At 44.9% G+C, this 27422-nt stretch overlaps 1 protein-coding gene across 8 annotated transcripts in view; it reads left to right on the top strand.

Moving 5' to 3' along the window:
- The window catches only part of PKMYT1 (protein kinase, membrane associated tyrosine/threonine 1), a 105883-nt gene that overhangs the window by 27143 nt on the left and 51318 nt on the right, over positions 1-27422 (top strand). For all 8 annotated transcript variants that reach the window (XM_033946892.1, XM_033946893.1, XM_033946890.1 and 5 more), the window contains exons 2-3: positions 6792-7242; positions 7729-8219. In XM_033946892.1, the coding sequence (XP_033802783.1) occupies positions 6886-7242; positions 7729-8219 (848 nt within the window). In that variant the 5' untranslated portion in view covers positions 6792-6885. The remainder of the gene's footprint in view (positions 1-6791; positions 7243-7728; positions 8220-27422) is intronic.

The following is a 27422-nucleotide window of genomic DNA, read 5'->3' on the forward strand; positions in this document are numbered from 1 at the left end:
GTTCCGATGATCTTAACGAGCGTTTTGGCTTGTATGGAATTAATAACTTAGATATGAACTGCGGTTCATTAAAAGCTAATGTTTTAAAAATAAGAAACATTATTTTAAACATGATCCTATGCCCAATGGGTAACCAGTGTGCATCCTTCAAAAGAGGTGAGACATGGTCATACTTTTTTGCATTATAAACTAATTTTACGGCAATGTTCTGAATAATCTGTAATCTCCTTTTCTCCTTATTGTCCAACTGACTTCCTCTATTATAGGTGAATTCAAAAGTCTTTTTTGTGTTGAATTTATAGTCAAGAACTGTAAATTAGTTAAATGTCTTATTTTGAGACAATATTCACTGGATAAGAGAAGAACTGTGAAAAAAAAATCAAAACAGTTGGCATATTATAAAATATATTTTAAAAATTCTCTCAAAAAGCTGTGTGTGTGGTAAAATTCTGGGTTACCATGTAATAAGCCCAGATTTAAGTGAATTTTAGTAAATTGTATGTTCTAGTGTGCTAATGAATATGAAACTTAAGATTTCCTGTGAGATATGTGTACCTCGCCCTCCATGATGTTGCTATGTTCCACCTTGTTCCCAAAAATATGCATGTTAACTTGTAACCCATTCCTTAGCAACAGCAGCAGATGAATCCAGAGACCAATGGGATAGCACACATCTACCAGCAGGTGGAGATAGAGAAACTGATTAACAGATGGTCCTATTGGCTGGCACACCTCCTGCATCTTCAGTATGCGCTATCTCCCAGCAGGTGATGGTCGCTACGCAACTAGCTCCTGAATTCTATTTTTTTCTGAGGCCCTCCAAGTACCTACAAATTCAAAATGTGGCCCTGCAAAGTGTTTGAGTTTGAGACCACTGCTCTAGAAAGTGTAAACGTTAGTAATAGTGAAATCTTCTACATCCTGGAAATTGAGAACTATTTGCTCAGGCGTTCAACTCTTTGTATAAAGATGAGATCTCCTAGAATTAGACCTCATGGCCTCATCTCGAAATTCAAAGCTTCCTAGCTTCTTCAGCAGACGCAGGGAGTGGCAGTCAGAGGGGGTAGTGGCAGTCAGCGTTGCTTCTTTCTCGCCTCTGGTTTCTCTTTTAAGTGTTTTCCCCTGGCTGATGATTGGATGGATTTGCCATTTCAAGCTCGCTTTCAGTGCACAGTAATTAGAGAATCTCCGGATTGGCTGTGCCATCCTTGCTATGCGGATTTGATGAGTCTTTCGATGGCCGAACTGTTGAGATTCCTGGTATCTCCAGATTTACTCGCCTAGGGTCCAACCAACATGGATATTCGTCCTATTTTGGTATTATGACTTAGCTTTTGAAAAGTCATGGCTGATGTGTAAGGTTTATGCGAAGCAGGTTATTTCTTCTCTTCTCCATGCGATACAGACGTCTTCACCTGTGGCTTATTCTTCCGTTTGGAGGCTTTTCTTTTCTTGGGTACTTCTCAACATTGACACCCTTCCAGAGTTCTATGATTTATATTCTTTCTTTTTTGGCACAAGCGTATTGCCAAGGGCTTAGCATTCAATTCCCTTCAGCTTCAAGTGGCAATCTTAGCTTGTTACAAGGGCTAGGTATCTCGCTCTTCGCTTACTTCTCAGCTTCAAGTAGTTCAGTTCCTAAAAGGAGTACAGTATATTTGTACACCTCTTAAGAAGCCCTGTCCAGAGTACAGTCTTAAGATACTTATTCGCAGTTTACAGAAGGCTTCGTTTCAACCTTGTCTTTTGAGACTCTAAAAGGCTGTGACGTTGAACACGATGTTTCTTGTGGCCATGGCTTCAGCTCAGTGGTTTTCTGGGTTGCAGGCCTTGTGCAGCGGGGATTCTTATTTCTGATACCACAATTTCTTTCTAAGGTGGTATCATCCTTTCTTTTATGCCGCTCTCACTTTTCCTTCCTTCTTCCTGGGAGGAGGAATGGGGAGGTAAGCTTTTCATCACCGCATTTTGTAAAAGTGCATAGCATTCTCCGCATCTGTAGGTTTCTAACGACTTTTAGTCATTTAGATCACCTCTTTTTCAAGGGATGCGACTAACGTATGGCAGCATCCAAAGCCTCCATCACTTGAAGGGTCCAGGAGGACATTCTTTACGCTTACTTGGTGGAAGAACTTCATGACCATTCAGCCAAAGCAATGGCGGTTACTGAGGAATAGTGGCTCATGGCCAGTAGGGGACGATGTCTATGGGACGGTAATGGAATGGGCGTCAGGACATGATGGTGCAGTATTTTGTGGAGTTTTCTACAAAAGCGCCTGCTTTTCGTATGATTCTGGGTAACTAGTTAGATACAAGCATATGTTAGTTAAGGCCACGCCCAATAGAAGTGTATGAAAAGTTGGTGAATAAAAATCTGAATATGGATGTAGCCAAGGCCAGAAAAACACACTACAGATTAATATTAAGGAAAAGCATAATAATATTCTTTTTATGTACTTTGCTATTAAGCTAGATCATAGAAGAAATCAGGATATACATGAACTCCATCTCTGTTTGTCTATGTCTTCTGCTTGGCTTTACTCCATTTTGTGTTCAGCCTATATCCCTAGTCTTTGTTCAGGTTTTTGCCAGCCTTGAGCTTCCCTCATGGTCTAATTGATACCAGATGTGCCTTAGGCTGGTTAGGAAGAGCATATTAGATTACGTATCCCAATCTGAGATATAACATGCATTAAATATGAATGAAATACATGGTATGGATGTGGGGCCCCAAGCAAGTGTGGATGGATGTATGGAAAATATATATGAAAGAAGATGTACTAAAAATGAAATGGTTTATATAAAGAACACTAAGGAAAAATCCTGAACATAGCATCTGGAAATGGTTAAGTTAGAATCAGAGACCTGTAGCAGTCTCTAGCATAGAAAGGGGGGCACATGAAGCCCACTCTTAGAAAGGCTTCTGTGTAAGTATCAGTGTAATTTGAAACTGTCAGTTGTTCAAAGCAGGAGGAGGGAGTACCCCTCCTCCAAGATAAGGCTGAGAACATTTCAGCAGCTTGCCTGATACATAGACAAACTGTCTGAAATAAGTTTTTAAAAAGACAAAAAGAATATTGGATATGTTATAAAATATTAATGTATATTCAAGGATGAATGTAAACAAACAAATATGATTTCTGAAACTTTTAAACATGTAAAGGAATTTTCTTTGTCCAAATTTAAGTACAGCCTCCGTTAGTTGATTGGCTGATGGCCAATGATGTCAAACTGGACTGAAGGTATATATTGGGGAGCTTCGAAGTATCGGGTTGAGATCGTTATCAGAAGGCAAGCATTTTGGCAACTAGAAGCAAAAAAGACCTACTACTCTCGTCTCCTACAACAAGCCCCTTCCAGATCAAAACAACTATTCACCCTCACCAACCATCTCTTCACCAACGCCCAAAGGAATAATCAAATCAACCAAACAGAACTCGATAGCGAAACTCTCTCGGACTTCTTCCAGTCCAAAGTACAAAACATCCAAACTAACCTCGACCTCAACACCAAACCCACTCCTACTCAGATCCAACCAACTCCATATACCCCTCCTTCCGCCACTCTCTCCCAATTTCATCTAGCTACTCATGCGGAGGTCCTCGAAACCCTGAGAGAACTCAAACCCTCCAACACCATCCTCGACCCCTGCCCATCCAGCCTCCTGCTGGCTGCCGGAGACGCCATGGCAGAATCCATCCTCCCCATCATTAACACCTCTCTAACTACTGGAACTGTCCCCCTCACCTGGAAATCTGCTATTATCAAGCCCACTCTCAAAAAACCCTCCCTTGATCCTAATGAACCTGGCAACTATCGCCCAGTCTCCAACCTCCCAATTGTCTCCAAACCCCTTGAACGAATTGTACTCCACCGCCTACACCCTTTCATTGAAGAACAAGCTGCCCTATCCCCAGTCCAATCCGGCTTCCGTAAGGGCCACAGCACAGAATCAGTTCTCATTGATATCATCGACGACAGCTGGTCAATACTGGACAAAGGCAACGACGCCCTACTAGTCCTACTTGACCTTAGCGCTGCCTTCGACACAGTTGACCACCACCTACTCACATCTAGGCTCCACGACCTCGGAATCAAAGACACAGCCCTCCAATGGATCACCTCCTTCCTTCACCAAAGGACCCAAACAGTCCTACTAGGGACACATAAATCTAACCCTAAGCCTATCAAATATGGCGTTCCTCAAGGCGCCCTTCTATCCCCCCTCCTATTCAATCTCTACATCAAACCCGTCATCGACATAGCGCAAAAATATAAAATCAAAATCCACTCTTATGCAGATGACATCCAGCTGCTCCTTCCCTTAGGCGAAAACCGGCCATCCCAAATTGCTAACCTCGAACTCTGCCTCACTGACATGAAAACTTGGATGTCAAACAACAAGCTTCAACTTAACGCCTCCAAAACCGAACTCCTATGGATCAGAAACAAAAACACCAAATACCTACGACCTACACTAACATGGGATTCCACTCGACTAACGGCAGCAGATCAAGTTCGCAGCCTGGGAGTAACCCTAGACGGACACCTATCCTTATCCAACCACATATCCCAAATAGTCTCCACCTCCTTCTACTACCTTCGCCAACTGAAAAGGATCAAACCCTACATCTCCACACCAGACCTCGCCCAACTCCTATACGCATATGTCCTCTCCAGAATGGATTATTGTAACTCGCTATTTAACGGACTAACCAAAAATAATATCAAACGCCTCCAACGGGTCCAAAATGCAGCCATCCGCCTCCTACACAACCTCAACTACCGCGATTCCATCTCCCCGGCACTCCATGCTGAACACTGGCTCCCAATTAGCCAACGCTGTACTTTCAAAGCCCTGACAATTGCCCACAAGAGAATCTACTCCACCACCCCCTCCTACATAAAATCCAAACTTCCCATCTACAACCCCACTCGCACCCTCCGCTCAAAGTCAGAGATACGCCTATGCGTCCCCCCCGGAAGATCCCTGCTCACAGAAACTGCCCACAAACGATCCTACAGCCACTTCATTCCACACCTCTGGAACCAACTTCCCCCCCAACTTAGACAACAGAACTCATTATTAACATTCCGTAAATCGGTAAAGACCCTCCTCTTCAATTAAAGATCTCCTCTGTCTCTCCCCCCCTTAGGCCCCACCCTCCACTCTCCTATCTCCTTCCCGAAATTCCAGTATGACCCTCTCTTACTCTACCCACTAACAAATTGCACCTATACGCTTATAACTTTCCTTAATTAAACTACTGTATTTCCCCCTTCTCTCTCTCTGCTTAATCTCCCTGTATTTAATTCTCTCCAAAAACTATAAATCCAATCACTAAACCTGTTGTACCACTTATATGTCTAGTTACTCCGCACTGTGTATGTTCATTTGTAAACCGTTCTGAGCTATTGGGAGGACGGGATAAAAATCTAAATAAATAAATAAAAATAACGACCTCCCGCTAACGCAACTAGCCTTTTGAGGTCCATGATGGAAAAATAAAAGCAATAAATAATTATTTTGGTAAACTTTGTGTTATGCGTCATTTCCATGTTTTTGTTATTTTGCACACCTTGAGTGAAAGCTAGCAGCTTAATTGGCAACTGCAGCTTTATGAGTGCGCTGGTGTCTCATTATCCATGCTCAATTGACACCCGAACAGGGACTATGCGCACTCCACGCTCATTGGTGTTTTCACATGAAACTTTGGCGGACACGGTTTTCTCTTGGGGTGTTGAACAAAAGGTGGAGTCTGTTCTCAGATTAACAGACTGGCGAATCCCATGGAAGTGTGGAACATATCCATAATTCATATGCATATTTAAGGTATGAGCAGGAGAGGAAACAAGAGGGAAAAAAAATGGCAGAAAACGGAGGAAAAAAGGTAACAAAAAACAAAAAAATGTAAGTAGCATGTAATAAGTTGTAAATATGTAATTAATGTATAAATATGTATAGAGAGGGGTGTTGAGGTTATAATATGTAAAATCTGTATGTTAATGAAAAAATCAGAAAAGACAGAAAAAAAAAGAAAATAAAACATCCAGGGGAGAAGTAGCATGGTTTCTGGCTTCTTAGCTACTTGGACATAGTCCACAGGATTTTTTCCTTGGAGGAGTTTTGTCATGCGGCTACTTGGTCTTCCAAGAATACTTTATCTCAGCATTACCGGTGGATGTGGGGGCGCATGTGGAGGCAGCGTTTAGTGCTTCGGTTGTTGCGGAGGCAGTGTTTGCTTCCCATCCAGATTGAGGATTGCTTTGCTACATCACATTGGTCTCTGGATTCATCTGCTGCTGTTGCTAAGGAAGGAAAATTATGTTCTTACCTGTTAATTTTCTTTCCTTTAGACGCAGCAGATGAATCCAGAGCCCCACCCTTTCTGGATATTGACTGTCGGTTTTTTCTTTTGCAACTTTCGAAGTCTGTTATTCTTGATAGTTGTATTCTGTATTATTACTTTTTGAAATTTGTTATGGGAAATAAGTTTTTTACATGCTAAGCATATTGATGGTTACCGATGCTTGGGCAAGGAGCAATACTGAAGATGCAGGAGGTGTGGCAGCCCATAGGACCACCTGTTAGTCAGTTTCTCTATCTCCACCTGCTGGTAGATGTGTGCTATCCCATTGGTCTCTGGATTCATCTGCTGCGTCTAAAGGAAAGAAAATTAACAGGTAAGAACATAATTTTTCCTTCTAAACTTTCTTGGAGGATGGAATATAAATCTAAATAAATATTTATGGTGACTGTGCTTTTTATGCCTTTTTTTCATTTGATATAGAGAATTTCCAGAGCTTATGGTGGAAGATACTTAAAGCCAGGATGGAACTGAATGAGTCTCTTGTCAACTGTTGTTAGGGTGTGCAAGGCCCACCATGCCATTACCCCAGGATGCCATGGGGGATTCTCCTCTCAGTCGTACCCCAATTCCTGTGCCAGCCTTTTTCAAGGATGCAGAGTGCAGTTTCTCAAGGAAACGGCAAGGGCGTCCCTTCTGTTATACACTGCCTCCACGCCCACCAGCCAAGAGTGTCCCACCTATCAGTCGCATCTTCCCACATCGCTACCAGTCTTGGAGTCAGCCTCGGCCACAGAGCGTATCCTTCCGTAGTCCAGAGCAACAGCCACTGCATAGCCGACTCTATGATGAGAGCAGGAGGGAGCTGTTCTTTGAGCAGTGTTTCCAGAGAATTTGCAAGCTAGGCCGAGGCTCCTTTGGGGAGGTTTATAAGGTAAGGAGAAGATGCTATCTGGCTTCTGTTTGGAATCTATTGTGCTCTGTTACTCTCATTAAATAGACATTTTGTGCACAGCTTCTGTCTTATGTTCTCTGTCAATATTGAGCCCTCATTTAAAGAATCTGTATGCACCATTCCTTCCTCTCATCACTTGAGATTTCTTTCCTTGCTCTGTCCAATTTTGAGGCCTTATGGGTCCCATCTTATTCTTTCATCATAGTTTTGCATAATTTCGTTGTGTTTTCTGTTCTACTTGGCTCTTGTCAAGGAGCTATTTCCTATAGCTGTTCAGATTACTCATTCTTGAATCATCTGTCATGCACCTCCTCTTTCTACCTCTAGGTTTGATTAGGGAGCTCTTATTCATAGTCTCTCATATTATTCTTTATCCAGCACTCATTAGGGAACAGACATTAGTATAGGAATTATCGCATAACAGTTCTTAAAATATAGTGTAATTTGTTTATTCTACATTTCTAGGTCAGAAGCCGGGAAGACGGCCGACTTTATGCAGTTAAGCGCTCTATGGAACACTTCAGGGGTGAATCAGACCGACAGCGTAAGTTAGCAGAAGTGCAGAAGCATGAACGGGTGGGTTGTCACCCAAACCTTGTACGCTTTGTACAGGCCTGGGAGGAGAAACGAAGGCTGTACATCCAAACAGAGCTCTGTGAGGCAAGCTTGCAGCAGCATTGTGAGGAGTATGGGCCCCTACCTGAGAGCAAGGTGTGGGCATTCCTCTGTGACCTGCTGCGTGGTCTGCATCACCTGCATCAGCGCCACTTGTTGCACATGGACATTAAGCCTGCCAACATCTTCCTGTCCTCTCACAGTACCTGTAAACTTGGTGATTTTGGGCTGATGTTGGAGTTGGGCTGCGGTAGCCTGAGTGATGCACAGGAGGGGGACCCCCGGTACATGGCTCCTGAGCTCCTTGATGGAGAATACACAAAAGCTGCCGATGTTTTCAGGTGAGATTTACATGGAATAGGGCTGTATATACATGGGCTAAATAATTAAGCATTGTTAAGCTTGAATATTATTCTGATGGAATTCTGCACAACTGTGCAATGCAGAATTGTGCAGAATTCACCAGGCACTCAGAATCACTTATTTCTGTGCAGAATTTGGTCTCAGCAGCAGTCCCTCTCTTCCTCTCCTGCATCTGTAAGAATCGCTGCCAGCTCTGCAGGCTTTCCTCTTCTACAGTCCCATCTCTGAAGAAAGAGGAAGTGACATAGAGGGTGGAAACTTACAGAAGCTTACAGGGAAGCTTACAGAGCTGGTGCATTTTACCTATGAACATCAGCATTGCTGAGGTTCACAGGGGAGCCTTAGAAAGAGGGACTTTCAGAGATGCTGGCTTTGGGATAGGGGAAAACAAGAAATGCTGTCTTGAGGGGGAGATATGGTGGATTGGGGAGGATTGGGAGAGAGTGAGGTGCTGGTTCAGGGTAACTGGGAGGATGGGGGAGAGAAGTGCTAGCTGGAGGAGGATAGGAGAGAGAGTGAAGTGCTAGCTTGGGGGAACAAGTGATAGTGAGTTGCTGGGTCGGAGGGGGAAATGAGTAAGAAATACAGCTCAACAAGTAGAGGACAGGGGTGAGAGAAATTCTGGCTTGACGGGTGGGGGGACAGGGGTGAGAGAGATTCTGGCTCGACAGGTGGGAGGACATGGGTGAGAGAGATGCTAGCTCGACGGGTGGGGGGACATGAGTGAAAGAGATTGTGGCTCGATGGGTGGGGGGGACAGGGGTGAGAGAGATGCTGGCTCGATGGGTGATCCTGCACACAGGCACAGAATCATAGAGAAGAGATCCTAGATATGGACTAAGGGCCTGTTTTACAAAGCCGCAGGGCAACAGCCCCGAAGCCCTTTAAATCTCTATGGGCTTCAGCGCGGCTTTGTAAACAGGCCCTAAGTGTAGAGACAGACTCTGAACCAATGCTGGCAATGGGAAGAAATGATAGGAGAGAGCCTTGAGACGAGCATAGAAGGAATGCTAGACATAGGGACAATGCTTGAAAAGGGGTGATTCTAATAGACATTACATTAGTGATTTCTATTCCGCCTTTACTTTGCAGTTCAAGGCGGATTACATAAGATTTCTCAGAAGGTTACAAGAATTGTAACTTTACATAAGAATTGTCATAAGAATTGCATAGGAATTACATAAGAATTGAAGGGAACTTGATGTGATACCTGTTGGGTAATTAGATACATTTTAGATTTGACAGGGGTAGAAAGTGTAGTAGGTGGAGATTGGGAAGGAACTGGTCGTGTTAAGTAGGTTTTATGTATTTTTTGAAGAGCAGCGTTTTAGTTTCTTTTTTGAAGGTTTTGTGGTCTGTGGTCGAATACAGCAGATTGGTGATTTGTCTGTCTAGTTTTGCTGCTTTGGTGACCATTAGATTGTCATATAGTTTTCTACGTTTGACATTTTTGGTTGGTGGGTGTGTGAATAGTGAGTGGGTTCTTCTGTGCCTGGTTGAGGTGGATTGAGTTAGTCAGTTGTTCCAGTAGGATGGGCTTTCTCCATTAATAGCTTTGAAAAGTAGGCAGTAGAATTTGCTTGTATTGGGAGCCAATGTGAGTCGTGTTATGCTTCTGTGATGTGGTCATATATTTTCAATGAGTAGATGAGTCTTAAGGCTGTATTTTGTATTGTTTGTAATTGCTTTATCATGGTCACTGGGCAGGGAAGGTATAGTATGTTGCAGTAGTCAATTAGTCCAAGGATAAGAGATTGTACCAAAAGTTGGAATTGTTTCCTGTCGAAGAATTTCCGGATTAGTCTTAGGTTTCTCATAGTCATGAATGATGATTTTATTATTTTGTTTATTTGAGGTTGCATGGTACAGCCTCTGTCAATCAGTACTCCAAGAAGTTTTAGTGTGGGTTGAATGGGGTATGAGATCGAGTGTATTATTAGGTTTGTTAAGGTTGAAATTTTGTTGTTTTCTAGGAGGATGAAATTTGTTTTGTCAGAGTTTAGTTTTAGTTTGTGTTCAGTCATCCATGTTGCTACTGTTTCAAGTATTCTGTGTATTGTGCTTGTCATGGTGAGTTCTGGGTGGTCGAGGGGGAGGAGAATGGTGATGTCATCTGCGTAGCTGTATGAGGTTATTCCATGTTCGTCTAGGCAGGAGCTGAGGGAGGCTATGTATAGGTTGAATAGTGTGGGAGATAGAGATGAACCTTGGGGAACTCCGCACAGGTTGGACCATAATTCTGATTTTTCTTTATTTGTTTTAACCCTGTAGGTTCTGGATTGTAGGAAGCCTTTAAACCATGAGAGAACCTTGCCTGAGATTCCTATGGAGTCTAGCGTTTGTAGGAGGATGTTATGGTCTACCAGATCAAAAGCTGCAGAGAGGTCTAGTTGTATGAGCATGATTTTCTTGTCTGTACAGAGATGTTGTCTAGCTGTGTCCATTAGTGTTCCTAGTAGGGTCTCTGCTGTAGTTGGTTCTGAAGCCAGACTGTGTGGGGTGGAGTAAGTTGTGGTTTTCCAGGTAAGAGGTTAAGGTTTTGGCTACTAGGCCTTCCATCAGCTTGACCTACAGTGGGATTGAGACTATGGGTCTGTAGTTGGATGGTTGGTCCGTTGTTCCTTTGGGGTCTTTTAGTATCGGAGTTATGATGATTTTGCTGAGGTCTTGTGGGAAATGTCTATCTGTGAGAAGAGATTGTATCCATTGTAGGAGCAGGGAGCGGAATAGTGTGCTTGAGGCTTTCAATAGGTATGGGGGCAGTGGTTGAAGTTGCAGGCTGCGTGGCTGTATTTATTATATAGTTTGTTGAAGTCTGACCATTGAATAGGTGAGAATTGGGACCAGGTTCTGTCTGCTGCAACTGATTCTTTTTCTGTGGGGGGAAGAGGGTACTGGTCCTGGAGAGGTATTGCGTTCTTTTCTGATCTCATTTTTTCTTCTCAGATAGTGCCTGTGCTGTAGCCTGAGTGGGTCAAACTGTCATTATTCGCCATTAAAACAAAAATATGGGCACAACAGAGGTGTTTGTGTAGCATAGGCAAATCATCCACCATTCCTCTTTTGAGGGGGGTCCAGAGTTGGTTTGTAACTTGACATGGGCATAGAATAGGCATGGAAGCATTAACTAGCTAGCGCATTATACTTACTGGCTAACTGGCTAAATGCAGAGTTAATGCTGGAGCAGTTAACACCTCTTAAGTAGAGCTGATGCAGGAACACTTACTACCTCCTAAGTAGGTAATGTGTGCTAATGATAGTGCACAACCAGCAATAAAATATATCTATAGAAAATATGTGTACGTGTGTGTATATATATATATATATATATATATATATATATACACACACACACACACTAGTTTTTTAGCCCGTTACATTAACGGGTGCTAGAATAGATGTGGAGACTTAGGCATTTCTTTCTTTCTTTTTGTCTCTCTCCCTGCCCCCTTTCTTTCTTTCTGTCTATCTTTCTGTCTCTTTCCCTTGCCCCCTGACTGTCTGTCTTTCTGTCGCTCTCCCTTCCCCCTGTCTGTCTTTCTTTAAGAAGTGCTGTGTTGGCGGGAACTTGCTGTTAGGAACAGGACGTCACTCTTACCTCGTGCGCCACGCTCATCCGTGTCCTCGCCTTCCCGGCCATGGCTCGAGCAGCCCCTTCGCATGCGCACAACTGCCACGGCGTGCTTTCCCGCTGTCGCCCCGCCCCCCCCCCCCCCCCGTCTGTCCTTCGGAGCTGCGCTCTGGGGCGGACGCCAGGGGTTGCTGGTGCGGGCGGCGATTTTGATGTGTTTCCCGACCGATTTTGGGCACGCCTACAGAGCTGTGGCCAGAGGGGGGTCCTGAGCGCGCACGTCAAAGAATGCCCGTTAAAGCGCGCTTCAGAAGCCAGGCGGGGCCGTTAAGGTCCGACTCCGACAGGAACTAACGGCCACACTCACCTTCCCGGCGCCCTCTTTCCACACCAAAGGCGCTTCCCCCCATCTCCAGGCTTCACAGTCCTCGGCCCAGAAGCGCCAGTAGTCAAAGAACAGCCTGACTGGGTCAAACCATCCAGCCTAGTAGCCCGATCTAACGGTGGCCAAGCCAGGTCGCCTCTACCCCCTCCCGCCCCATGGGGCCAGCATTTCCTCTCTTTTTTTCCTCACCTTCTCCCCCTCAGTTCCAGCATTTCTCCTTCTCTCCCCTCCCCTTGCATTGTCGTTGTTGCTGCTGCTCCAAGAGTTCTCCTCTTTGTTTCTCCTCTTTCCTTCTGGAGGTCCAATGTTTCTCTCTTCTGTGTCTCTTCACCTCCTCCTCCCCTCTAAGTCCAGCTTTTTCCCTTCTGCATCACCTCCTCTTCCCCCTTGCAGATCCAGCATGTCTTCGTCTTTCTCCCTTCAGTGTCTCTTCCCCCCTTGCCCTCCACCGACAGCCGCCGCGTCCTGCAGGTGCCTCAAGCCGCCACGTCCTTCAGGCGCCTCAAGCTGCCACAGCTTGCATTTTCCGACAGCTGCGGCGGCGCTTCAAGCCACCTTAGCGCTGTCACGCCAACCCGCCACCGAGCTGTCTTTCCTTCTCTGCCGGCGGGGACCGCCGAGGTCTGGGTGTGGCGGGGAAGGGGGGTCTTGCCTTCCGGGGCTGGCTGAATCCCGTACCTGCTCTCCTTTGCCGGCCCCTCACTCCGCGCCATCTAGCGCATGCGCACTCATGCCGCCACATCCCGACAGATCAGGATTCAGGGAACACACTGTGTGAAGCCTTGAATTCCCAGGATTAGTCTCTCCTTAGGTCCAGACAGCACAAGTCTTTGTAGCTGAGGAACAGTCCTACAGATATTTTGTCCTAAGTTTCTTACACAAGTCAATGCAGCGTTGAAAGTGCTGTGCTTTCGCATGGAGACAGTTCAATCAGTCATAGTGGTGGCGGCATGGGAAGATTTCTGGCCTCCCTGGATTTGACGGAGGCCTAAGTTCCTGATATTTCATGTCCTGGAAAACCATTACCAGTTCATGACTCTTCCCTTTGGGCTGGCGACAGCTCCTAACACCTTCTCCAAGGTGATGGCGATGTTAGTTGCCCATTTATGCAAGTTGCGGGCTTGCAGGTTCACCCATACCTAGATGACTGGCTAATTGGAACTCTGTCATTCTTGGAAGGGAGAACAAGTGGTTGCCCACGTGGTTATGGTTCTGCAGAGCCTGGTCTGGATAGTGAATTTCTGAAAGAGCCAACTGATTCCATCCCAGTGCCTGGAATACCTGGGAGTCTTCTTCAACACAGCAAACACAGCTTCATCTGGGTGGGAAGTGATGTCATCAAGAAGTATGGCTGCTTAATTTCTGAGCTCCGTTGGGGCTCAAGCTATTTCGATTTATAAACACTTTCTACTGCGAGGTGCGAGCCCATCTCTGGTGCCTACATTCGTTGAGTGTATGGCGAGCAAGAAAAAGTTAGACAAATTCCAGTACCCGGGCGCCGCGAGTGTGAAAACCCGATCGCAGGTTCATAGCTCCCCGACGGTTCCGCACAAGATGGCGCAGCAGCCTGCGATCTCGCTCATTTCAGGCCAATTCTTTGTCGGGTGAGCGGCTGGTGGAGAGGAACCTTGAACGATGGTTCCGGGAAATTAAAGATGAAATGGTGGGTCTATGCTCAGATGTTAAGGCAGCCCAAGCAGAGATAAGGGCAGAGGTGAGCGATTTGGGCAGCAGAGTTTCGACTTCTGAGGGACGGCTTGACCACGTGGAAACTTCTCTGCAGGAGACTTCTACTGCGATGGACACGGCAGTGACGCAGTTTGATGAATTAAAGCGGCAAGTTGAGGACTTGGAGAACCGCTTGAGATGCAATAATTTGCATTTTAAGGGTATTCCTGAAACCGACCGGTATAAAGATGCATGGGAAGTGGTGCAGAAATTTTGCAACCATTTGCTTTCGGAGGAGGAGCGGGCAGATCGGTGTCCTATTGCCCTGCAAGTGGGCTCATAGAAGTTTGGGACAAGCTCGTGGGGCTGGGAACAGAGATATAGTCGCTTGTTTTGGAGATTTTTTAGTGAAAGAACAGATTCTCCAAGCAGCCCGGCACTGTCCCAACTTTATCTGGCAAGGGATAGCAGTCGGGGTGTATCAGGACCTGGCTACTGCAACCCTGCAAAAATGGTGCTCTTTTCGGGAAGTTACTCAACTGCTGTGAGCTGAAGGATACCGTTACAGATGGCTCTTTCCGTTTGGATTGTTATACACTGTTAATGGGAAACATCGTAAAGTGGACACTGAGGCAAATGCCTGGATGGCCTTGAAAGAACTGGGCTGCTGAATGCCAGTAGACCAGCAAGAGCGGAGCTCCCCTGGCACTACTGCTGAGTCGTTTAGCAGGGGCTTGAGAGTTCCGACCGAGCTTAACCAGCCTTCAACATCGGGCACCTGAACTGTTTCATCTTCATTTGCGTCTGTCTTTACTTGATAACTGCCCATATTGGGGAATATCTTATTTGTCTCCATGCAGCTGTGTTTTAGAATGTTTACACTGTTATACTTACTGTTGTAGTTTTTCCATGGTTTATAGTTATATGCTCTGTTGAGGATTCAGCACTACACCTCAGTGTGCAATAACGACTAGCTTAGTGCTTTGGTGCTTTGCTTTGCTGTGTTTGTATGTCTGGTGAGATGAGTGTACAGAATGGACGCTGGGGGGGAGGGAATGGATGAACTGAAAGATTGCAGAGAAAGAAACTGGGAAGTATATGAGCCTCTTCAAAATAACTCATTTTTCTCAACCTGGCTGATTCAAAGTCCGCAGAATCAGCTACTTGGAGGGGGGTGGGGGGGAGGGGGGTAGAGGTGGAGTGGGATCTGGCAGACGATGAGAGGTGGGCAAGGGGAGATGTGGCAAGGAGGACCCAGAGGTTGTCATAGGGTCCTGGAATGTAAATGGGCTGAATAGTCCTGGCAAGAGGAGCATGGTTTTTTGAGATTTAAAACGTATGAACTGGGATATTTGCTTGTTACAAGAGACCCATTTGAGACCCAGAGATGTCGGTCTCCTTCAAAGACCATAATTTGACTTGATATGGACACATCAAGGAGAAGGAGCTACTTAAAGAGTGGGAGGGTTGGCCATTTTGGTGCGCAAAGGCTTGGGGCTGCAAGTGGAACAGATTTATAGGGATAAAGCAGGAAGGTGTTTGGCCTTGAAGGGTATATTGCAGGGTCGTCAACTGACTATTATCAATATTTATGGACCTAATTCTGCCCAGGCTGCCTTCTTTAGGGGTCTTCAGTCGGAATTGGGCAATTTTGTACATGGAGCAGTATACCTAGGAGGGGATTTAAATGTCCCACCGGATCCCATTTTAGATCACTCGGGGGGAGGGCGTAGATCATTACAGAGCCCTGCTAAAGCGCTAAGCTTAGTGGACTGTTGGCGCTTGCTTCATGGCTCCCAGAGGACATTCACCTTCTACTACCATGCCCAGAATACATATACTAGATTGGATGGGTTATGGATTCATAGGAATCAGATGGGAGGGTTACAACGGGCAGAAATAGAGACGATGCATATCTCAGATTATGCTCCTGTCTGGGTAGCCTGTACAGCTATGTTAGACCAGGGGGGACGCAGGTATTGGAGACTTAATGAGTCTCTATTGAGTTCCCACAGGTAGTTGCAGCTGTCAGTGTTCTCCCCAGAAATTTTTTCTAGCCGGGTGGCACGAAAAAATAGCCGGGTGGGGCGGGACGGGGATATATGTTGGTGCAAATTTGATGCTATGCAAATTAACCCTCCCTGCTTACAGTGAAGGAGTAGGAGTGGGGAAGAGGGTTGGCCCACGACCTGGAATGCTATGAAAGTTACCCCTCCCTGCTCACGGTGAAGGTGTCCAACCTTTTGGCTTCCCTGGGGCCGCACAAACACCAACACTAACACAAGCTGATGAGCAAAAAAAAAAAGGCTGAGCAGGTCCCAAATTTGCAATCACTAATATAGAAGATGTACGTATCTAATAATAAACCTTCATTAAAGGGACACTGTGGAGAAGAACCCAAAAAAGCAGTAATTCTTACCCTGACTGAGTGATCCTCCACGTACACTGCTGACAGTGGGAGCAGCCACAGGCTTCCGCATCCCCACTCTGATGAGCAGGGATGCGCGTTCCTGGTTCCCCCATTCACTTCTATTACAGCTATGGTGAGCCTCTTCAGAGGTGAGCCTCATCAGAGCGGGGATGCTGAATCAGCTGTGAGCAGCGCACGTGGAGGATCGTTTAATCAGGGTAAATATTACTGCTTTTTTGGGCCTCTTCCCTGCCCCCCCCCTTGGTTTTCATGTATGCATGAAAGCAGGGGCAGCTTGAGGATATTGCCTTTGGCTGCAAAGCTTGGAGATTTTGAGGAAGATGTCTTCAGTTGGCAGGGCTTGGGAATCCCCACTAGCTCAAGTATTTATAAATTGCACTCAGGCAGGGAGAAACTTTGGTGCCCCTCCACTAATTTTGGGCTCCAGTCCCTCTTCCAAATCAGCTGTATATGACTACGCCACTGAATACAAAAATAATTGTGATGCACATATCCCATAGCTAACATATTCCAGTTAATAAATTCATAATAAAACAATTTTTTCTACCTTATTGTCTGGATGTTTTGTTTTTCCATCATCTTGGTCCCAGTTTCTCTTTCTGCTTTTTGTCGATCTTCTACCAATTCTCTTTCCAATGTTTGCTGTCCAGTTTTTCTCCTCTCAATACTGCTCCATTCTTTCCTTATGCCTGTCTCCAATGTATTGATTTTTCCCTTTCAGCCTTCTTAACTTTTTCTCTTTTTTGCCTCTGTCCACTCAAATCTTGCCTTCTTTCTTACCCTTCTTCTTTATAAATGTTCAACTACCTCTCAATTCTCCATCTTCTCTCAGTCCCTAGCTCTCCCATTTCCCATCTCACTCCTTTCACAGACTATTTCCTTCTATCTACTCCCCATTACCACATTTCTACCACTGTACTCACTCCTCTCTCACTCATCTTGTCATCTCCCTTTTGACCTCATCCACATGGCTCACCACTTTCAGAATCCCCTCCCTCTCTCCACTGGTCAGGTTGTAACTCCCTGTCCCTTTCTTTCCATCTCCTGCCTAGCATCTTCTTATCCAGCTCTCTTCCCTCCTGCCCTCCCATGGGTCCATCTCTCTTCCTCTATCTCCATGGTCCAACATTTTGCTCCCTCTCTTTTCTGTTTTCTTCTTCCCTCCCCCTTTGATGCTGAACAATGAAATGGAGGGGGGAAAAAGAGAGATGCTGCATCTCTGCCTTCCATCCACATACCTAACATTTCTCCCTCCTTCCCATCCGAAGATCCAACTTCCCTTTCTCTTCCCAACTGACCCTATCCCATCTCTCCCCCTGCCTGCCTGCCTCCCTTCCCCAGGTCCACCATTTCTTCCTTTCTCTTCCCAACAGTTCTCCCTTCAAATATCTCTTTCCCTCTTCCTCCACACCAATGCTATAAATTCTGTGCAGGGTATCAGGATTATGCAGGAACAATGAACTAGACCATTTCTAGAATGCTTTTGAAGAGTTATCAAATGTATCTACAATTGATCTGGATCTCTAGAGCAGTGTTCCTCAACCTTTTGACACCTATGGACCGGCAGAAATAAAATAATTATTTGGGCACCGGCACCAGTCCACGGACCGGCAGTTGAAGAACACTTGGATAAGTCATGCCCATCTCCACTCAATCTCTGCCCCAAACCCCGCCCCCATAATAATACTAATTGTAACACCATTTGTTCCATTCATTTTTCATATAAATATACAATATAATTGTATTAACAGCACATAATGCTTAACCACAAAATTAAAACACACAAAGCACACCATATGCTTTTTAACATTAATTCCTACTATAAAACAGATAACCCCATGCAAATGCAGGACCAAAAATTAAAAGTACTAATATTTACAAACCCTAAGATGCAAGGCTCTGCAAGCAGTACAACCTCAGAGGAAAAGAAACAAATGCATTTCTTCCTGAACAGACAAATCAATCACTAAATTAAAAAAAATAAAAGCATTTCCCCTACCGTTGTTGTCTCTCTCCCTCCATGTGCCTTGCCTTCTGGCCTGCCCCCCGGTGTTATCTTTGGGCCAGTCCACTTTGCGATCAATGCAGCATCTTCGGGCTGGCTCCCTGAGTGCTGCATTGCACAAAGCTGTGGGCAGCAGCTCCTCGCATGCATCCTGAAAAGGATTCAGGTCCCAATTCCTGCCCCATACTTTCTCTGTCTCTGTCATTTGTAAGTCAGGTACCTGGGGACACATCTTAAAGACCAGAAATCGTCTTCCAAAACATGTCCAAAGTTTATTATGAGTTTCACATCTTTTATACGAATCAGGTTTGCCAGCATGTGTCAGCATGTGACGTAAATACAAACCATATATGGAAGGTCACATGAAACTTTAAACACATCAGCATTTTTCCTATCTGGAGATTGAAGTCCACAGAGGGTCAGAAAAAGCCTTAACCAGCAGAGCCCCTAATCTAAATCTGTCTGTAAATACGGCTTAACAAAACAATTGAATTCACTTCACTACAACTCTGTTTAAACATTCATGTCAAAGAAAGAAAGACAAACATAGATGTCCTTGTACCATCTTCAAAGAAGGGAAAGATAAACAGGGCCTACCTTTGCATCTTTAAACAACATATGCCTAAGGACACTTACTAAAGTTCTGATACGTGTCCGTTCAATTCCCCTCTTACGTCATGTAAATGACGTCACAAATACACAGCATGAGCTGGAAGGGAGTGATACTCTAGATATGTCTCTCAAGGAGGGGTTTTTTAGGAGCTGTAATACGAATAACACAGTACATGAGCAGTCAAGATAAGAGTGCAAATAATAAGAGATTATAACAATAAAAAGGTTTTTTTTTCCCAACCCTTCATTCAACTAAAGTGCTGATCCCAAGAATTAGATAAATCAGAGTTACATTTGAACTCAGCAAAGAGGTCTGCTAATTTCTGAATGTCCATAGTAGGACCTATATTGTCAGAAAGAAAAGTACAACAGCATAAAATACTGAGGAGAATTTAACAGAATTCTCAGCTAGAATCATATCTAGGGCCATATGATTTTGAGAACCATCTGAGAAGTGGAGCCTAATTGATCAGTAATACCTTGCAAGGCGTCCCTAGAATAGTTCACAAAGCGTTGCTGATTATAATAATTTTAACTAATCCGATCAACATTCTTATTAATAGTAATAAAGGGAATAAGGAACTCAAACCCAGCCTTAACCTGAGCTCGGGCCTTAAAGTCATCTGGGACCCCTCTTGGGACCCCTATAGCATCTTATGTATACATGTGATCAGATTTATATCAAGACAAATAAAAGGAAAAACCATGTGATTAGGAAGGATGCCTTTCAGAAAAATATGCAGAAGCATGGTAACCTTAATTAAAGTGCACTGGCCTATCCACTGGCTGGGTAGCTTAACAGGGAGCCAAAAGTCTCCATAAAGCCAGTAAATATCAAATCTGATGCAGCAACAATGGGGCATACCTATGAGCCAAGACAGAACAATAACCTGGGGGTAAATTACCTACAAAACTACCCTGTGTCAGATTAGAAACATGACATGTGTAATTGCCCTTATAGATGGTAACGGCAATATCAAGCTTTTGCTGTCCTGGCAACAAAGGGTATTTAGAACACTGCAGTGCACAAAGGGGATAGGTAAATAACCCAAAAAAGCATGGTTGGATACCAGGAGGGAGGTCCAGAGGTACGGTTCCTAGATGGGGTCTAGCTTGAGCACATATGTAACAATTACTCTTATTATGTTGATCAGCAGTGAATTTCATCCATTCTAACCAAAGGTTAGGTTCTGAAAACCCTACCTTAACAGCCACAATATCTTCAAAAGTGGGATTGGCAATAGCCATCATGTCAGTAAGTTTATTGAATGTAGGGGCCAGTGGGTTAGTATTTTTTGGGGCCCCCACAAAATGGCGGGAGAAGATGAGTGGAGGTAGATAGATCCCATAAGAAAACTGATGGGTCGGATAGCTAGACCCACCCTTAAACCACATGTCCATAATGTACATACCTTCATCAGTAGGTCTAGGGTTGTCAATAGTAAGAGAAAGCTTAATAATTTGTGCAGGAACACTTTTCCTATAACAGTGGTTCACTGTTTTTCAGGGTATTTTCTAGTTTATAAACCCAGTCAGTATCAATATTCCACCCTACCACTCCCCAGAATGCACACTTAACCCCCCAACGTGAGTCAGTAACATATATATATATATATGTCTTTAGTTTTAGGAATCTCTGAGGACCAATGGCACAGCCTTGGGATATCAATTGATGAACAGTCCGCAATGTCACAATACTCAAAGGAGAAGGTGGCAACTTGCACACTGCTGGAATTATACCAAAGGGTAGCATCGGTCTTTTCTGGATTCCAATTGAAGGACAGCCTTTGCGAGGGAGTAGTCCAGCTTGATATCGTGTTCGCAAAGAGGTGTCGGGGGTGCTGTTTACAGCAGGAGTGTCATTTACAGATGGGTATGGGCAGAAAGTGTCGTGGACCCAGAACACATCATCCCTGTAGACCCAGTTAGAAATGATCCATACAGGGAGAAAAACTAGCAGCAGCGGTGCCAGTAAGAGAATGATAAAGTTGGTAGAATGCTGCAATGAAATCATCATGTTGTTCCACTGGAGGAGGTGAAATCTGCGCAGGGAAGACTTGCTTCTGGGGTTTTAGGTTAACCCTCTTCAAGCGACTTGTGTGGATCCAAACAGGAAACTCCTCAGTGAGTGCAGCGGGCCTGGTCACAGCGATCACAGTAGTGGGAAGGCCAAAGGGGAAATCCGTCTGCTTCCGATCCTTGGAAAGCTTCTGGATAATCACCAGGCTGGAAAAAAATGGGTAGGAATCTGTGGAGAGAAAAGGATAAGTGCAAGACACGTTTCTTTGAACAAGCCCTAATATTTCAATTAGCTATTCCTCCTGTATCAAGGGAAAATCTACCCATGGGGCGGAGAAAGGTCATCCCGTGAGAACCTCAAAGGGAGAGCAGCCAGATGTCTGTGCATACAGAAAGAGATACTTGAAAAGAGATGCTTGGAAAGCATTCCAAATATCATTCAGCAGCTGTACTCCAATGTGATCCAAATAAGAGATAGAAAACAAGAGAAACCATGTTGCCTGTACTGAATGTGGCAACATGTAACAATACCAATTCATTCACTTAGCATAGCCATGGCAAAAGAGAGACAATACTCACTTGCTTAAGGTTCTTAATTGAACAATCCAAAAAGATATGTTTTTGTGTGCTGCATATAACTATTATGCACTTCAGAGAGACCATACTGATGTACTGAATGTATTCAGAAATGTATACTGAATGGATCATATGTAGGGAACACCACGAAATAAACGCTGCATAAAGTAAAACTTTTTCTTATAACCCCTAACTAAACTATATTCAGAATATAAAAGCTATAAGTAAAAGAACATTGCGCAGTTAGGCTAGTAAGAAGTGGAAAAAGAGCTCTAGAAATGGCCAATATTATGTATCCTGGGGTACCCACTAAACTAAAACAAGTAGACATGAAACAGACAAAACATAAAGTTTTAAGCGTGGAGCTATTACTCCATCTGTCAAGTGTGCAGGGCTGAATTTAACTCTGCAAATAAACACATTGATATAAAAAAAACCAAAACAACAAATAATGTATATCATAACCATCTCATATTTGAAAAAAGGCATAAAGCTAATGTCTCTTTGGAGCGTCTCTATCTCTGCAGTGATAAAGAGGACCCGTGGAAAACATTAGAAATATCTGTGCCAAAACTGATCTGGGATGGCTATGTATAAATCCGGACAAAACATTTTAAATTAGCGACATCCTAATTTCAGCTAAAACAATAGAAAGGAATTGTATTTTCCAATTTATTTTCAATTCACAACCGTGCCAGCTGTAATTATTGAGCTATATATATCTGTATCAAGGAGCAAAAGGTCAAGAATGAAAATATCACTAGCAAGAAGTTAAAATGTCGAGCGAGCACTACGATAACCAATACCATGATATTGGGCAATGAATAAGGAAGAGCTAGCAGCTGGTATCCAGGGTTTCCCCTCTTTGCACCAAAGTCCGTCCAAAAGGGCGGCTTTGGGCACCTGCCAAACGCCAGGCATCAAATTCAGAGGAAGCTGTGAAAAAAGAGAGGAAGAGAATCCTGTTCACCCATGAGACCCAAAAGCCCATTTAAAAGAAGGGCTTGAACATCGTGAAGAGTGTGAAGGGTAATGGGGTGACCTAGGGTCAGAGAAGTAACCATCTCTACCACCATAGCACAAGCAGCCAGGGCTTTCTTGAACAGGAGTGACTATAAAAAAAAGGCAACAGAGCGTAATTTACCGCCATGTTCTCCCTTCATGGTGTTACAATAGTCCCAAACAAAGAGATAAAACATGTGGGCATAAGCAGGAAAACCCAAACTTGAGCTAGAAACCAAAGCACATCTTAAATGTCCAACATTTCATAAGTCCATCTGATAAGAGCAGTCATTTCAGAAACCAGGGTCTGTCTCAAAATCTGGTCATAGAAGGAACAAGCAGAGATCCATTGGCGGCAGTGACCAATCATAGCAAGAAAAGAAGCATGTCTTTCTTGGTAGCTGGGCGGGGCAGACCCAGAATAGCAGCAATGCAGAAAGTGCAGATTTTCCTCTGACCATGAGACAGGACAAAACCCAGGTATTTCACTTCAGATTTACACCAGTGCAGTTTATTTCGTGACACCTTGTGACCACACACAGACAACCATTATAAAAGGTGCAAACTATCAGCCTGACAGGTCTCCTGAATTATGGAACACAAAAAGTTGTACAAAATGAGAATAGGACCATGAGGGGCAGTGCATGACTTGTAGAATAGCCCGAAGGACATTCCACACTAGGTATACTGTTGCTTAAAGGTGAAAGCAGCCTCACCAAAGGGACTAAAAATAAAACATTCTTTAGGACAATGACAGAAAAAAAATCATTGGCTGCCGATGGAATGGTGGAAGAAACATAAGTGCAATGAGAATTACCAAAACACTAACAGCCCTAAATCTAGGACGAAACAGGGAATGCCATCAGCTTTGACAACAAGAGCGATGGGCGTATTATAAAAAGAGATGGTGGTTTTGATAATGCCGGAGAAAAGTCAAGAGACAAGCAGTGGAATCTCACCTTACTGCTTGATAAAACCAAGAATGAGTAACTTCAAAGAAACACTATAGGGGGTCAGTGGAAGCCCAAACAGAGAAGTCTGGGGGAAGGGACAAAAACATTCATGCACAGACCCTGATAATGAAAGCAAAGAACAGATTAGCTTTGCTCTGCACAAAAAAGAAAACCTCTAAAACGGAATTTTTTCTTTTTCTTGTTTCTTTTTGTTTATGATCCAGCACAGAACACAAAGGAAGCATCCGTAGAAGAAACGCACAAAATTAGGATCAAAAGGAAGACAAGAAATAGTGCTTGTGTACAAACTACAAGGGAAAGATCTTAGACTGATTCAAACAGCGCTTTCACTTCATTCCACATAACAGCATGTCCTACCTCAGTATTAAACATTGGTGACATAGAAAGATGTGAGCTGAAGGAAAAATGTCATACACACACACAGCCGTACAAGTCTCATTTGTCTAGGAGTAAGTGCCTTTATGACTCATTACAAAACCCAATATAACAATGCAAAAATATTCGCTTATCTTACCTTATAAGCGAGGTACAGTAATAAGAGACAATAAAATCTTATACTCTATAAAAGTTTTAACCTTACAAATGACAGAGTGGGCAGGGGGGTTCTATAAATAATTTCATTCTTCCCGAAAGAATGGCAGCTGCTTATATTTACGAGGGGTGCTTACCGAAAGTACCCCTAGATTTTTCCCAAAAAAACTCCATAATAGAACCCAAAGCTTGAACTTAAAATAAAGGGTGGGTACAGGTCACCACTACCCAGTGAGTATTAAAGAACAGAAAAAATTCAGAAATACTCACAAAATACCGGTGATATCATCTGCCCATCGCGGACAAGCCCCCAACTGAAAAGGATTCAGGTCCCAATTCCTGCCCCATACTTTCTCTGTCTCTGTCATTTGTAAGTCAGGTACCTGGGGACACATCTTAAAGACCAGAAATCGTCTTCCAAAACATGTCCAAAGTTTATTATGAGTTTCACATCTTTTATACGAATCAGGTTTGCCAGCATGTGTCAGCATGTGACGTAAATACAAACCATATATGGAAGGTCACATGAAACTTTAAACACATCAGCATTTTTCCTATCTGGAGATTGAAGTCCACAGAGGGTCAGAAAAAGCCTTAACCAGCAGAGCCCCTAATCTAAATCTGTCTGTAAATACGGCTTAACAAAACAATTGAATTCACTTCACTACAACTCTGTTTAAACATTCATGTCAAAGAAAGAAAGACAAACATAGATGTCCTTGTACCATCTTCAAAGAAGGGAAAGATAAACAGGGCCTACCTTTGCATCTTTAAACAACATATGCCTAAGGACACTTACTAAAGTTCTGATACGTGTCCGTTCACATCCCACGCCTTATCTGGAAGCCTTCCCTCTGACGTTGCGATGTCAGAGAGAAGGTTTAAAGGTTCAAGGTTTATTATTAATTTGATTTATCGCTAAATCTGTTTACAAAGCGATGTACATAAATAAAAGAATAAAATATAAAGATACAAATTAAAACTCAGTAACAACAGTTTTAAAACAAGACAAACTTGAATTGGGAGGAAAAATAGGGGAAAGATTACATCTGTTATGTATAGAAAAACAAATACGGGAAAAAACATAAGGAAACAGGGGTAAGTAGAAGGCTTCCGGTTCAAGCGCAGGCCACGTGGAGGAGCCTTTTCCCTTGGCTTTGTGCACTGCAGCACTCAGGAAGCTGGCCCGAAGACGCCGCGTTGATCGCACCGTGGACTGGCGGCTGAAGAACGCTGTCTTGGGCCCGATGGACGTGCCAGCCCTGTGAACCGGCAGAAAATTTCTGCAGACTGGCACCGTTCCACAGACTGGCGGTTGAAGAATACTGCTCTAGAGCACATGGTTTTGGGCATTTCCACCAGCTGTGTGCAGTGAACTTTTATCCCTCTACATGAGGAACTATCCTCTGGGAATAATTTTTAGTCTTCTTCCTTTTGGATAAAGTGATTGTCATTCAAACAGTCATAGCTGCCAGTGCAGAAATTAGAAATAAATTTAAAGAAATGGGTCGTTATTTTGGTCTGTTCCCATTTTGTACTGTGTATGAAGGTTTCAATCCCTTATACAAAGTTCTAAGTTTATTCAAGACCACATATATGAAATACCGCAAAACACTCACCAATTAATAATTCAGAAACTCCAGTCTCAGGACTCCTACAACCACTTTGGTTCTTGGGACACATTTTTTTTGCAAGCCGCGCACCAATCCTCTTCCCTGTCTCTACTCCAGGGGTGTCCAACCCGTGGCCTGACAAGGAGTTATCCCAGGACAAGCAGGCATGATATTCTCACATGTGGGTGACTTCATCTACGGAGCCCCGATGCGGAAGCATTTTCAAGCAAACTTGATTGAAGATTTAAGTTTGCTCTGCTGCTCCACGCATGCGTGCCTTCCTACTCCACTAGGGGGTGCATCCCCTCGTGGTCTCCAGTTCAAAAATTTTCCGCTGAGCCTAGAAGTCGTGTTTTTCAGGCTCTGCCCCAACTGCCTTCTAGCACCGCGATTTTTTCTTGTTTTTTCTCGATTAAGTCGCTGTGCGCGAATTCTTTACTTTTCAACTTGATTCCTGCTTCGTTTTTGACGACCCGGAGTCTTCCGGGTCCCCGTGGCCGTGTGGCTACTTGAGCCGCGGCTACTTTCGATTCTATGTCCCGGCCTTTGACCGGCTTTAAAAAGTGCACCCGGTGTGATCGGCTTCTTTCCATCACAGACCCGCATCCTCTGCCTGGGGGCGGCTCATCCAACCGACTCCTGCCCTCAGTGCGCTACTTTCCAGAACCGGGCCCTCTGTCGAAGAAAAGCCCGCATGGCGGATCTTTTTGCTCCGGACCAACCCTCTACCTCGGCCTCGAGGTCGGCCCCGGCCTTGACCTCGGCCCCGAATACCTTGGCATCGCCCCGAGACCCGAATCCGAAGCCCTCGGGACAGCAGAAAGCCTCGGCCCCAGGTAAGTCCCCTCTTCCTTCTTCAGGTTCCGTAACATCGAAGAAGCCAGCCTCGGGGACACCGTCGACGCATGGCGGAAGCCCCATGCTTACAGCCTCGGCTAAGCCCTCCAAGCCTTCGGGCCGTGCCTCCACCACACGGGAATACTCTGATACGAGGTCGCCCCCGGTGGAGTGCACCGAGGCAGTGGACATGCCTTCGATGCTGTCCGTGCCCGTCTTCCAGGACCTACTCCGAGCGATGATCTCGTCGGAGCTGTCCGCTGCAATGGCCCAGTTACAATGGACCTCGACCTCGACCCCGCAGGTGCCAGACCAGCCTGAGCCTCGCATCGAGCAACCTCGGGGAAAAGTGCGCAAGCTTCGCCGCATCCCATCCTCCTCGGACTCCTCGCCGAGGCGTCCGAGACGCTCTCCCTCCGCAGACCGCCACGGGGCAAAACGTCGTGCTAAAACGACAGAAACCTCGAACTGCCGTACCTCCAAGAAGGCCCGAGGTTCACCAACTCTACGAGGCCGTTCTCCTACACCTCGTACGGGACCACTAAGGGTGGCTGAGTTATCACTCTCCAACCCGCACATCCTCCGAACTCCCTCTCGGACCGGGACCCCGACCCGAGGTTGCAGGTATTCTCCGAGGGAGTCCGGGTCGAGGTCACCGATTCGACATCGATCGGTACCCCGAACCCCGGCATCGTCTCCGAGGGGCTCCTCGAGACGCCGAAGGTCGACGACCCCGGAACACTCTCACAGTGCTTCCCCGGTCTCGGAGCGTGGATTGGAGCAGGAACCTAGATACTCGAGGGAAGCCTCCCCATCCTTCTCCACCCGACGGAGGTCTCGTTCACCGACCCCACACGGGGCCCCGGGAACATCCCGCCCATCCTTCACTCGCTTTGTCCAGGACATGGGCCACGCTTTGGACGTAGACCTCCAGTCCGACTCCAGATACTCTAAGGA

The sequence above is a fragment of the Geotrypetes seraphini genome, chromosome 5 (assembly GCF_902459505.1).
Source record: "Geotrypetes seraphini chromosome 5, aGeoSer1.1, whole genome shotgun sequence".
NCBI lineage: Eukaryota > Metazoa > Chordata > Amphibia > Gymnophiona > Dermophiidae > Geotrypetes > Geotrypetes seraphini.